Here is a 12,172-nt window from a genome sequence, read left to right as displayed (position 1 = left end):
CGTAAAAAACCTTTTTGATCTCTTTACGCGCTTTTTGGTACGCTTAATAACTGGGGTTGCAGCGTCTTGTGCACAACTTGGAAAATCAACAGTGCCCAACGAGTTGAGTTCATCAGGAGCCATTGCAGTACATTGGGGTAGTAATGTCAGATCCTTGGTGGTGATGATCTGGACAGTGGGCTCTAAAGGTATAGCTTGTCTCCCAGACAGTGGGGGCACCGGGTTATTCAATAGAGGTGTGTCTAGCCCCAGTTCACGTTCTGTTGCTGCAATCTCCTGGTTCAATTTCCCCACAGCAGACGTGAGATAGGACATAATGCTTGCTGAGCCCAGAGCTTTACGGGGAACCTTCGATTTGCCAGCCCCACCAGTGAGTGATGTTTGGAGTTTGCGCTTACCCATGTTGAAGTTGGAGGCTTTAGGGGGGTACCCGTCCCGTCCCTCTTCGTCCCTAGACGGCCACAGACGGCCCGCCCTCTGCCCGGGCTCCGCCCGGCGTCGCCCGCGCGCATCCCGCGAGGCGGGAGGGACTTCCGGTCTTTATGCGCCTCCGTGCGCTGTGTTGGGCGTGTCACCGCCGAGGATGCTGGGGGCTGTAGTTCCCCTGCCGCGTGGTGGTCGAGCGGCGGGCGTGCAGCCCAGGAACCAGCCCAGCGCCTCCCCAAGTGTGCAGGCAAGTGTCAGAATGCACCGTAGAGACCCCCGCTCGCCTGCAGGGACCTCCGGTCTTTATGCGCCTCCGTGCGCTGTGTTGGGCGTGTCACCGCCGAGGATGCTGGGGGCTGTAGTTCCCCTGCCGCGTGGTGGTCGAGCGGCGGGCGTGCAGCCCAGGAACCAGCCCAGCGCCTCCCCAAGTGTGCAGGCAAGTGTCAGAATGCGCCGTAGAGACCCCCGCTCGCCTGCAGGGACCTCCGGTCTTTATGCGCCTCCGTGCGCTGTGTTGGGCGTGTCACCGCCGAGGATGCTGGGGGCTGTAGTTCCCCTGCCGCGTGGTGGTCGAGCGGCGGGCGTGCAGCCCAGGAACCAGCCCAGCGCCTCCCCAAGTGTGCAGGCAAGTGTCAGAATGCGCCGTAGAGACCCCCGCTCGCCTGCAGGGACCTCCGGTCTTTATGCGCCTCCGTGCGCTGTGTTGGGCGTGTCACCGCCGAAGATGCTGGGAGCTGTAGTTCCCCTGCCGCGTGGTGGTCGAGCGGCGGGCGTGCAGCCCAGGAACCAGCCCAGCGCCTCCCCAAGTGTGCAGGCAAGTGTCAGAATGCGCCGTAGAGACCCCCCCTCTTATGTAAATAATTGTTTTTGTATGTCAAATGTTTTGAAAATGAATTCAATAAGATATAAAAATAATAAATCAAAAATATATTCTTTATAATTTGTTCTGTGTATTTCGATTGAAAAATAGGTCGCCAGGTCATGAGTTTCAGCTAAATATTTACAGCACTGAACCCGGTGCAGCTTGTTTTCCAATAATACTGTTTTCCTTGACAGGGTTGTATCCATTAGTCAGGGGCCCCGTTGCCTTTTCCAAAGTAAAGCTACACTGTATTGAACCAGTTATGTTCCTTCTTTAGTGTTTCATTTATAAATGATATATCTAAAATGTACCGTAGATATTAACTAAACATTCTTTGAAATAGTCAACAACATTTGTGAGATTACAATTCAGGACTGCATGTGATGTCATAAAGGTAGAGGGATGTCTTACCACCACTTCTAGGGTATCTGTCACCTCTGTGCGTTTGGCAGAAGCTCCTGAAAAATAAGATGACGAACATGAACAGTAGCACAGCTATACAGGTGGACGTCTTCATGATTCCAACAAAGAGTTTCTTCGACAGACCTTTTGCTGGTGCACTGTTACTTCTGAAAGGCACGCTTCTCATTGTGTACCCAGCTGTTAATGATTGAAGAGAAGATGGAGTGGGGCGAATTGATTAGCTTTTGCTGAAATCCCTGACATAGGCAGTGCTAAGGAATAGCAAAAAATCAATTCCCTTAGAGGCAATCTTTTACTAACATAAATTAGGATTCCTGACACAATATCGAAACCATAAATATCGTAATACCAAAATATCATGTCAAAAATATCGATCACAAAAATACAGGTTTTTTATACATATAATGGTAAGTACAAAAATATCGACAAAAAATATTGTTGTACACTAATATCGAAAAATCTGTACAGAATACAGACTTTTACTATATAATTAGTTTAAATAAATAAAACATAAATATTTTAACATATAACATTAATATAATGTAAATTAAATATGTTTAAATAATAATTAAAAATCGAGATCAATATTTACTTATTTAAACAAACACACCCCTATATGAAAGTGTGTATGTTTATATACACATATTTAATATAAAGTATTTTAAAAATATTAATTTTTACTTTTATTATATTTTTTATAATGATTTTATATTTACTAATATAACAACTATGCATATATCAATATTCACTGAAAAAAACATAGGTTTCAGGGGGCATTATACTTAGTTGGACATTTCTCTCGTACAAAACCATAGAAATTCCCCCGTTATAGTTAGTTCAGCTAACTATAACTCGCGCGCCCACAATGCACTGCTGAGACGTCACATATTACATCACTCGTGACATGGTCAGTGACATCACTTATGACATCACTGATGACATATCAAATGACATCACTGATATCACTGATAACATCATCCTTGTGATAGAGTGGCAGACCTCCTCTCACCCTAATATAACCTTGGATACACACACTCAAAAATAGAAACTTAGGGGTCCATTAGGATGGCGGGCGGACTCCTATCGGTCATTGGGACCACCCGCCATAAGGGCGGGGGTCCCGTGGGGGGTATTAGGATGCGCCCGCCACCGTGGCGGGCACATCCTGCATTTTTAGCATTGTGGCGGGCGGTGCTCCCAGCACCGCCCTCCACAATGCTAAATATGCACGAATGCATTTGCAGTAACAAAGCGGCAGCACCGCGCGGTGCCTGCTGATTTGTTAATGCCAATGCAGGGGGGTACCACAGGTACCCCCTGTGTGCACCCCCCACCTGTCCTTCACTCCGGGGGCCCGCAGGGGGCCCCTGAAGTGAAGACCGCATGCCGCCACGGAAAGGCATTGCTTTAAGTCTATCCTAATATGGCTGGCGGTGTCTGATAGACACCGCCACCATATAAACCCTTTTCCGCCCCGGCCGCAAGGCGACTGTGTTTCCGTCCATAGTAATATGGCGGGGGTAAATGGGTGGCGGGCGGGCATGGATGTCGGGCGGATCGCCACCGCCCCCATGGCGGTGGCGATCCGCCCGACATCATAATGGGCCCCTAACATTTTCAAAACAATGGACATACCAATACCAGTTACAGCACAGCTATTCAGTAATTTCAAGATCTACAAAAATTTGCATAGTTAGTGCCCCGGGGAGGTGGCGGTCCCCGGGGCGTGTGGGGGGGTTCGAGCCCCCGTACAAAGGTCGCTTTTTTTTTAAAACAAGCCCCGGTGGTGATGGTCCGCGGGGGGCCATGTGCCAATCCACAAATATGTAAAGAAAGCTCGGGGTGGCGGTCCCTGGGGCTTGAGGGGCCTTGGAGGCCCCCCACCCATTTAAAATACAAGCCCTGGGAGGTGGTGGTCCCCGGGGCTGTGGGGGGGGCTGTGGGCCCCCCACAAATATTTATATAAAACACCGGGGGTGGCGGTCCCTGGAGCTGCGGGGGTCCCTCTGGGCCCCCGCAAATATATTTGTGGCATGCTCCCGGGACTTGGCCCTCCCGGGGGCTAATTATTAACAAAGCACGGGAGCCCGCGCTTTGTTTTTTTTATTTTTGCGTCCGGATCCACGGATCCTCAGCACAGCTCGCGATTTTAAAAAAAAATGCTTTTTTTGGCCCTGGGGGTCCTTGTGGGACCCCCTGAGCAGGCTTAGGGGGTCAGGGTGTTTCCACCCTGCTCCCTTTTCTTTTTTTCGCCTTTGTTTTTCTCTTTTCTTGTGCCTCGATTCTACCGAGGCACAAGATGGCTGCCAACACCTCCTGGTTTGAAGTGTTGACAGCCAAAAAGAGTGAAGCTCGTGATCGGCAGGGTGCGCGGATCCACCCCGCCTCTATATATCAATATATTGGGGGGGTATTTTCTCAGCAACTACTGAACCGATTTACACTATTTAAGAAAAATAGTTATTTTTAAGGCAAGGACTACCTTTATCCAAATTAGGTGTAATTCCATTCAGCAGTTCGAGCTGTAGCCGTGTCTAAAGTTTCCTATGGGAAATTAATTTTTTCACCTCTTTTTCTTGAATCTCTCAGGAACTACTGAACGTATTTACACCATTTAAGAAAAAGAGTTCTTTCTGAAACAAGGGCTACCTTTTTGCAAAATTTGGTGTAATTCGGTTCAGTAGTTCGTGCTGTAGCGGTGTCTAAAGTTTCTTATGGGAATTAATATGGGGAAAACACGTTTTGGGACCTCCTTTTTTTCTCGGCCCCTGCTTGCCGAATTACCCCGAAATGTTCAACATAGGAGCTGACCGGAGCGGGCCATAAGTTTTGAAAATTTCGTGAAGATTCGTCAACCGGCACCAAAGTTATTGAGAAAAGAATGTTACGTTTTTCCTATGGATAATAGGTCCTAACTATACCTACCTACTGGCGACCACCAGTAGGTAATATGTATATATATATATATTTGACAACTTTACATTTTTTTCAAAAATGTTAAAACGATAAGTACAGGTTATGCAGTGTATTTCAGTCCGTGTGTATATAAAATATAAAAATGATCATGGACTAAAAACAAAATACTTTGCATCAACAAGCCAATACAGAGCTGGTATAGGACCTAGGAAAACGTCAGCATGTTTTCTATGTTTATGAATGACCATGTGACTCACCAAGGAGGTGGAACACCAGAGCAACACTAAAAAAAGTATTTAAAACATAAAGCTGACCGGGTGCACGGTGTGTGAACAAGAGCACGTGGATGCTCGAAACGCGTCGCCCATTGAAAGATTGAAATAAATCTTACCTTGCTGAAGCCGTGGGGTCCATCTCTTCATTTAGCCGCGATTGTGGAGGTTGTGAAGAGTGCTGGTATATATATAAATAGGACTCCACAAAACAATGTGTGGGTATATATCAAAATAAGTTTTACAAAAAATATCTTAAAAAGTACATACATTTATATATATATATATATATATATATATATATATATATATCAAATATATAATTAAATACCCAAACTCTTTTTTTTTAAATTTTATTAGTTTTATTTCAGCAAACAGTCAAACAACAAACATACCTCACAGCTTTATCATCATATAAACAGTGCTCTACTAGTTGTTCATAATTTGTTTATAAAAACAAAAGTATTTAACATTTTAGAAGCATTACGAAATTAAATCCAGCTGGTGATGGGCACCCAAATTTTTGGTCCAAACTCCTTTCTTTTAGAACCCTTATGCTTGTAGATAGCCATTTGAAATTGGAAGATAGATAACAGTTTGACTTGCCAGTTATGAAACACTGGAGGTTCGATATCTAGCCAGCATGAGGTAATACAAAAACGATACGCAGACATACAAATAAATAGGAACGCTTCTTCAGCTGCCGACCTTGTTTCTATCTGATCCATTTCTAAACCCATAATAACCATTTCAGCAGACAATTTTACGGTGACCCCCAAACTATTATTCAAAAAAAATTCAATGTCAGAGATATATTGAAGAAGTTTATGCCATCTAAAGAACATGTGGATAGAGTCAGCGGCTGTTTTGTCACAGCGTTTGCACATGTGATTATTGCTGTTTTTCCATTTAGCCATCTTTATCAGAGAATAATAGAGATCATAGATTGCCATAAAGTGCTGGCTTTGTAGCGAACTATTAAACAATAGTCTGATCGATAATTGAATAGACCTTGTAATATCAATGTTAACCATTGCAAGTTTCCTTTGCCATTTATTTTCGATGATAGTTAAATCATCATCCATCAGATTAATAACCATCTGATAGATGGGTCCAATTTTATTTGAGCTTCTACTAGCTTCTAAAATCTTGTTTTTACTCATACAGATATGCTGAATGAGGCCCTTTGAGTCCAAAAAACTGTGTATCTGAAGGTATTTAAAAAAATCTTTTCTAGGAAGATTATATTTAGTTTGTAGATTAGAAAAAGGGGCAAATAAAGTATCAGAATAAAGATCTCCCAATTTACAAATGCCTGCAATATGCCATCTCTTCATGATTTAATCTTTGAAGATTTCGGGAAGCATATGATTATTTAAGATTGGAGAATAATAATTCAAGTTGTTTAATCGGATAACTTTTTTTTTTGATCTGGCGCCATATTGATATTGCTGTTGGTATAATTTTAAATTTAGTCTTCTTATAATAGCTGGGTTCTATAATTTTAATTAGACATTGGGAGACTTCCTCCCCTAACAACATCCCGTAAATCCAGGCTAATATCGGGAAATATTAATATGCCCATATTTTTTAGAGATATAAGCCAGTAATATAGACGGAAATTGGGAATCCCCCATCCACCCTTCAATCTCGGGAGGGAGCACCATCTTAAAGCACGCCTAGATCGTCGATAGCCCTATAAAAACCTAGAGACCATTCTATCTATTTTAGCAAAATAAGATGCTGAAAACAAGAGGGGGATTGTTCGAAATAAATATAGAAATTTAGGAAAGATCAGCATCTTTAAAATATTTGCACGGTTATAGAGAGAAAAGTGTATGTTATTCAATCTTTCCAACGTGGTATTAGAAGATTTCAGCACTGGCTCGATATTAAGAGGAACAATTTCCTCGATCTTAGGGGAGATGGTAATCCCAAGATATTGGGCTTCTGGGACAAAATCCAATTCATTAGGGCGGCCAGTTTCAGAATGGATCAGCTGGGTTTTTGCTAAATTTAATTTAAAAACTAATTTTTGGCAGTGCCAGACTGATGTCAGAGGTAGGAATAGCGACATCATCTGCGTACGCAAATATTTTAAATTTATTTTGTCCAACCATAACCGGGATGATATTATCCTCTGTTGATAATTTACGGAGAAAAGGTTCGAGATAAATAGCAAATAGCAAAGGGGAACAGGGGCAGCCTTGCCTAGTTCCCCTTTCTATCCTAAAAGGCTTTGATAGTGTATTTGAAATCCTTATAACAGCTTTTGGGTGATGATATAATGCCTTAACTGCTTCAATACTTGACTTGGGTAATCCCGTCCAGGCCATAACAGCCCATAAGAAGTCCCAGGCGACCCTGTCGAACGCTTTTTCAGCGTCCAACAGGGCCACTGCAACTGGGGATTTTGAAGCCTGCCCCCAATCCAATAAAGCTATAATCTTTTTAATGTGGTCCGTGGTGTCTCTTTTGGATATAAACCCATGTTGCATAATAGAAACCAAGGAGGGCATCAAATCATTTAATCGGTTAGCAAGAATTTTAGAAAAAATCTTACTGTCAGCTGAAATGAGGGAGATAGGTCTATAAGATCCAAGCATTTCTCCATCCTTTCCTTTCTTTTTAAAAATTACGATAGTAGCTAGAGCCCACGAATCGGGAGGATTGCCTACGGAAGCTTGCTGAAATAGCTTAATCAGTTCTGGTTTTAGCATTCTCCTGAACACCCGGTAAAATTCTAGGGGGATACTATCAGGTCCCATTGCCTTACCGATAGCTAGGCCCGTATTAGCTGCTACAATTTCTTCCCAAACAATTGGGGCGCTTAATATCTCTTTCTGATCTTCAGAGAGTTCAGTTTTATTAATACTTGCCAAGTATTGTGCTGTCTTATCTCCCAAATCTACCCCACTATGGGTCTGGTGATATAAGTTTTGGTAGAATTCGTTAAAGGCTCCTGATATATCCTCTCTAGAGGTCTTAACATCTCCCCTGATATCACGGATTTTCAGGATTTCGTTAGATATTGTTTTTTGGCGTAGTCTTTGCGCGAGAATTTTCCCTGTTTGTTCGTTTAATTCGTAGCTTTTAGTTCTGTGTTGTCTAAACTCAGATGCAACTCGATCAGCAATATGAGAATATACTATGCTGCGCTTGACTGATAGATCAATTTGCGATTCTTCAATGTGCTTATTAGCCTTGATGCTTTCAGCTAGCTTTTTTTCCGCCTTTAAAACCATTGCACAATCACTTAGAAATTTCTCACGTTTACTTTTATTTAGAAAATTAAAATATTTTAGGGTTTCCCCTCTCACTACGGATTTAAATGTATCCCATACAATTGGAATAAAAGCGGTTTCATTATTGATAAGAAAAAAATCCTGAATAACTTTAGTCATAAATTGTATATAGTCCTCATCAAATAATAAATTCCTCTGATATGACCAAATTGTTTTGGGGACTTCCCCGACCGATGATAAACTAAAATTTAGAATTAATGGATTATGGTCCGATAATAATTTGGGAAGAATTTCCATCGCTATTGTTTTAATAAAAATTGAGATACAAAAAAATAATCTAAGCGTACATATTTCCGGTGTGGAGCAGAGAAAAAGCTGAACCCGGGATCTTTGGCATGAAGATTATGCCAAACATCCAAAAGCCCATTATCAACCACTAAATTCTTCAAAGCTCCAAACGTTCGTGGTTTAGATCCCTTGTATTTATTATTATTTTGTCTTATTTCAAAGTCTGAGTCAAGATTAATATTGAAGTCCCCACATATGATGATGGGAAAGCTACACAGTGCGAGCTCTAGATTTACAAAATTAAACAATTCGGAGTCATCTAAGTTAGGACCATATACCGTGTATATCATGATTTTTTGTTGATACAATAAAAGTTCTGCGGAGGCCCACCTCCCCCATTTATCAGAGGTGGTTTTAAGGCATAAGCCTAGATTTCGTCGCATTAAAAATAGCGACTCCTCTCTTGATCCCGGTTTGTTTAGTGCATACTAACAGATCTAATCCAAGATTTTTTAAAGATACCCGTTTATCCCATGCAACATGGGTTTCTTGTAGGCAAAGTATATCGATTTGCAACAAGTATATCATTTTAGCCAAAATCCCCCTTTTCTTAATATCATTAAGGCCATTAATGTTTAGTGTACACACCTTTATTTTCTTAGCCATTTAAGAAGAAGTAAGAAATCAGATAAAGGCAACCATGCACATATAATAGCAAAGCTTGTTTTTCTAATCCTGTCTGAAAATATCAAAGTACATATATCGTCTTTATAATGACCATTGTACTTCGTAAAGCTATTCACATTCCAATTTAATAACACAAATTGATTAACGTTCACTATATCTGTTTCTTGCATAATTTTGACAGTTTTTATTTTTATTTTATTTTTTATGTCCTCATTTGCCTCTCTTCACCCTTCTCTCTTACGGTTGCGCCACAGGGTGTTTTCATCTCATATAATAAGAAATTCTTTTACCCTTTTGGGAGGGAGTACACTCCCTTATCTAGCCTTCGTAGAGCAAAATTTCCACTGACTGTTGCTGAATTATACACCCCCCACCACCACCAAAACCCCCAAAACCCTTCCCCTAAAACCCCTTGACCCAGACAACCAACCCTCCCCCCACCCAAACCCACCTTATGAGGCACAGGGACTGACAGTCCCTGGGAACACAGAGAAATACCCAAACTCATAATAAAAAAATAAAAAATAAAAATAATAATAATAATAATAGATAGATTTAAGCAATATTGAAAAAAAGATGAACTTTAAAAAAAAGTAATATACTATTCCCACTACAATGTATACAACAGTAGCGAACACGTTAAACTCAGGAGAGTTAAAATTTACTATTCTCACTCCAGTCGGAGTAACGGTAGGGAAAGCGTTCGGCTCAGGAGTGGTAAAATTTACAATTTCCACTCCAGTCAGTGCAACAGTAGGGAAAGCATTGGACTCAGGAGCGGTAAAATGTATTATTCCTACTCCAGTCTGTGCAACAGTAGGGAAAGAGTTGGACTCAGGAGGGATCAAATGTACTATTCCCACTCCAGTCTGTGCAACAGTAGAAGAAGTGTTGGACTCGGGAGGGGTAAAATGTACCACTCCCACTCCAGTCTTTGTAACAGGAGGGAAAGAGTTGGACTCAGGAGGGGTAAAATATACTATTCCCACTATAGTCGGTGCAATAGTCGAGAGAGAGTAGGGTAAATATTTAAATGTAAAATTATGTTTCTAAATGTTAACAAAAATTAAACAAATTACATAATTATTACAATGTTTAATAATTATCATCAACTAAAAAACAATATTAATGCAATTAAAATCTCACAAAATATTCTCACAATCATAACAACCAAGAAATAAAATGTAATTGAAATTAAAAAATATAACACAGTTAACATAAAACATAATAAATAACACCATTTTTAATAAATGAATACATAATTGTAAATGTATTTATCACTTAAATAATGTCCCACCCCATATCCCTACAAACAAAACAACACATCTAAAATATAACATAACAAATATGATAATTTCAGAATTTACAAAATTATCAATTAAATAATTAATAACGATTTAATAATGATTTATCAATACATTATTTCTTAATTAACTTCTCCAACCTGGCCCCCTAAAAATGCAACATCCCACACTTAAAATGCATCTAAACAATTAACATAATTGCACAAGTACATAATTAATTATCAACTAAATAATTAATATTAATTAACTGATAATGAATTAACTATATTTAACTATCCACCCCTACAAACCCAACAACCCGCACCTGATATATAACTTAAAAAATAGTGTACTTACACAATTTGCATAATTAATTATCAATTAAACACTAAACATGAACTATCAGTTCATTATCATTAATTTCCCACCTGTACCCCTACAAACCCCACAATCCGCTACAACACTAAAAATTACAATAAACCATTAAATTAAATTTAAAAACAACTACAAATTTGCCAACTTTATTTAAATCATTAGCAATAATTATAGAAACAATTTATAACATATACAATTAAAACACATGCAAAAATACATTAAAATAATGAAAAAAGATATTATTAACAACGTAATTTTTGTAAATGATATTAATAACATAGGTATTTTTAACAATGATATTAACAACGTCGATATTTTTGTAAACAATATTAAAAATATTTTTGACATTGATATTACTTACCTTTGAAAATCAATAGTTTTGTCAATGATATGCCTGCATCATGATATTTGTGGATCACAATATTAAAAACTTGATATTTCTGCATCCCAATATTTTTTACTCAATATTTTGTCCGTACATTCTAAAGCGATTTAAGCAAAAATGTTGCTGTGTATATCTTTCCCCATTTGTTTGCCATAATGTCATTTACCTGACAGAAAAAAGCAGTTTCTGCTGAAAGGTTGTTAAATGGCTCATTGGAATAATGCACCTTCCGTTTCTGTTTCTGCCGATAGTTAGTAGCCTAAACGGTCTGGGGCATTCTTCAGGGCTGATGAATCCCTAAGACTAATTACTGTGACAATGCTAGCCACTGATACACAATGCTAAAAGAGTGTGCGCTACCTTATAAACCTGGTGAATCCTACCTGGGGCTGGACAAGGATATCTAGACTCCCTAAATTTTAGGGGATACCGGTTTTCTGGTCACAGAGGGGGTGGTGTCCTTTGTATTCGCACATTCACGAAAAAAGGTACAGCACTCGTGGGTACCTAAATCAAGGCCGCTCGGGACTGCTGGTACCAGCCATTCAGGCTACTAACTATAGGCAGAAACATATTGGCAAATAGGAGATGGGTCTGAACCATTAGCCTCAATATACCTGTCCAAGTTTGGTTTTTTAAATAGACCCAGTGTCCTTCTGAATAAAGGTGGTAACCCGAGAACACAGAGGTATTTTTAGCGTAACCTGGATCCCTTTCTTTTTGTCCAGTGGATTTTATTTAATAACTCCCTCCTTCCAGTCCCGTCTTCGAGTAGGTCAAGTCCGCCATTCTGACATTATTCTACCAGGGTGGGGAGAGGGTGCTGATGACGAAATATGTACTATTATGTTCAAGTGGTTTCCTCTTCCATAAAGGATGACTTTCCTCAGAAAAGGATGCATTTCTTCAGAACTATTCAAAATGTGGAGTCCTGTACTGTAACACAATTTTGGGATACATCACTTTACTTGCTTTGTTCTAATATCCACTGAATCCTTGTTTGTGATCAG

General features: G+C 40.1%; 1 protein-coding gene and 1 long non-coding RNA gene across 2 annotated transcripts in view; one reads left to right on the top strand and one right to left on the bottom strand.

Moving 5' to 3' along the window:
• LOC144819644 (afamin-like) overlaps window positions 1–1,864 on the bottom strand; it is a 127,803-nt gene extending 125,939 nt beyond the window's left edge. The window contains exon 1 of the mRNA XM_078677457.1: window positions 1,700–1,864. Within this exon, the coding sequence (XP_078533583.1) occupies window positions 1,700–1,805 (106 nt within the window). The 5' untranslated portion in view covers window positions 1,806–1,864. The remainder of the gene's footprint in view (window positions 1–1,699) is intronic.
• The window catches only part of LOC144819645 (uncharacterized), a 134,139-nt gene that overhangs the window by 15,158 nt on the left and 106,809 nt on the right, over window positions 1–12,172 (top strand). The gene's annotated exons all lie outside the window — the stretch shown is intronic.

Source organism: Lissotriton helveticus, chromosome 2_1, assembly GCF_964261635.1.
Source record: "Lissotriton helveticus chromosome 2_1, aLisHel1.1, whole genome shotgun sequence".
Taxonomy (NCBI): domain Eukaryota; kingdom Metazoa; phylum Chordata; class Amphibia; order Caudata; family Salamandridae; genus Lissotriton; species Lissotriton helveticus.
This window is presented reverse-complemented; position numbering and strand designations above follow the sequence as displayed.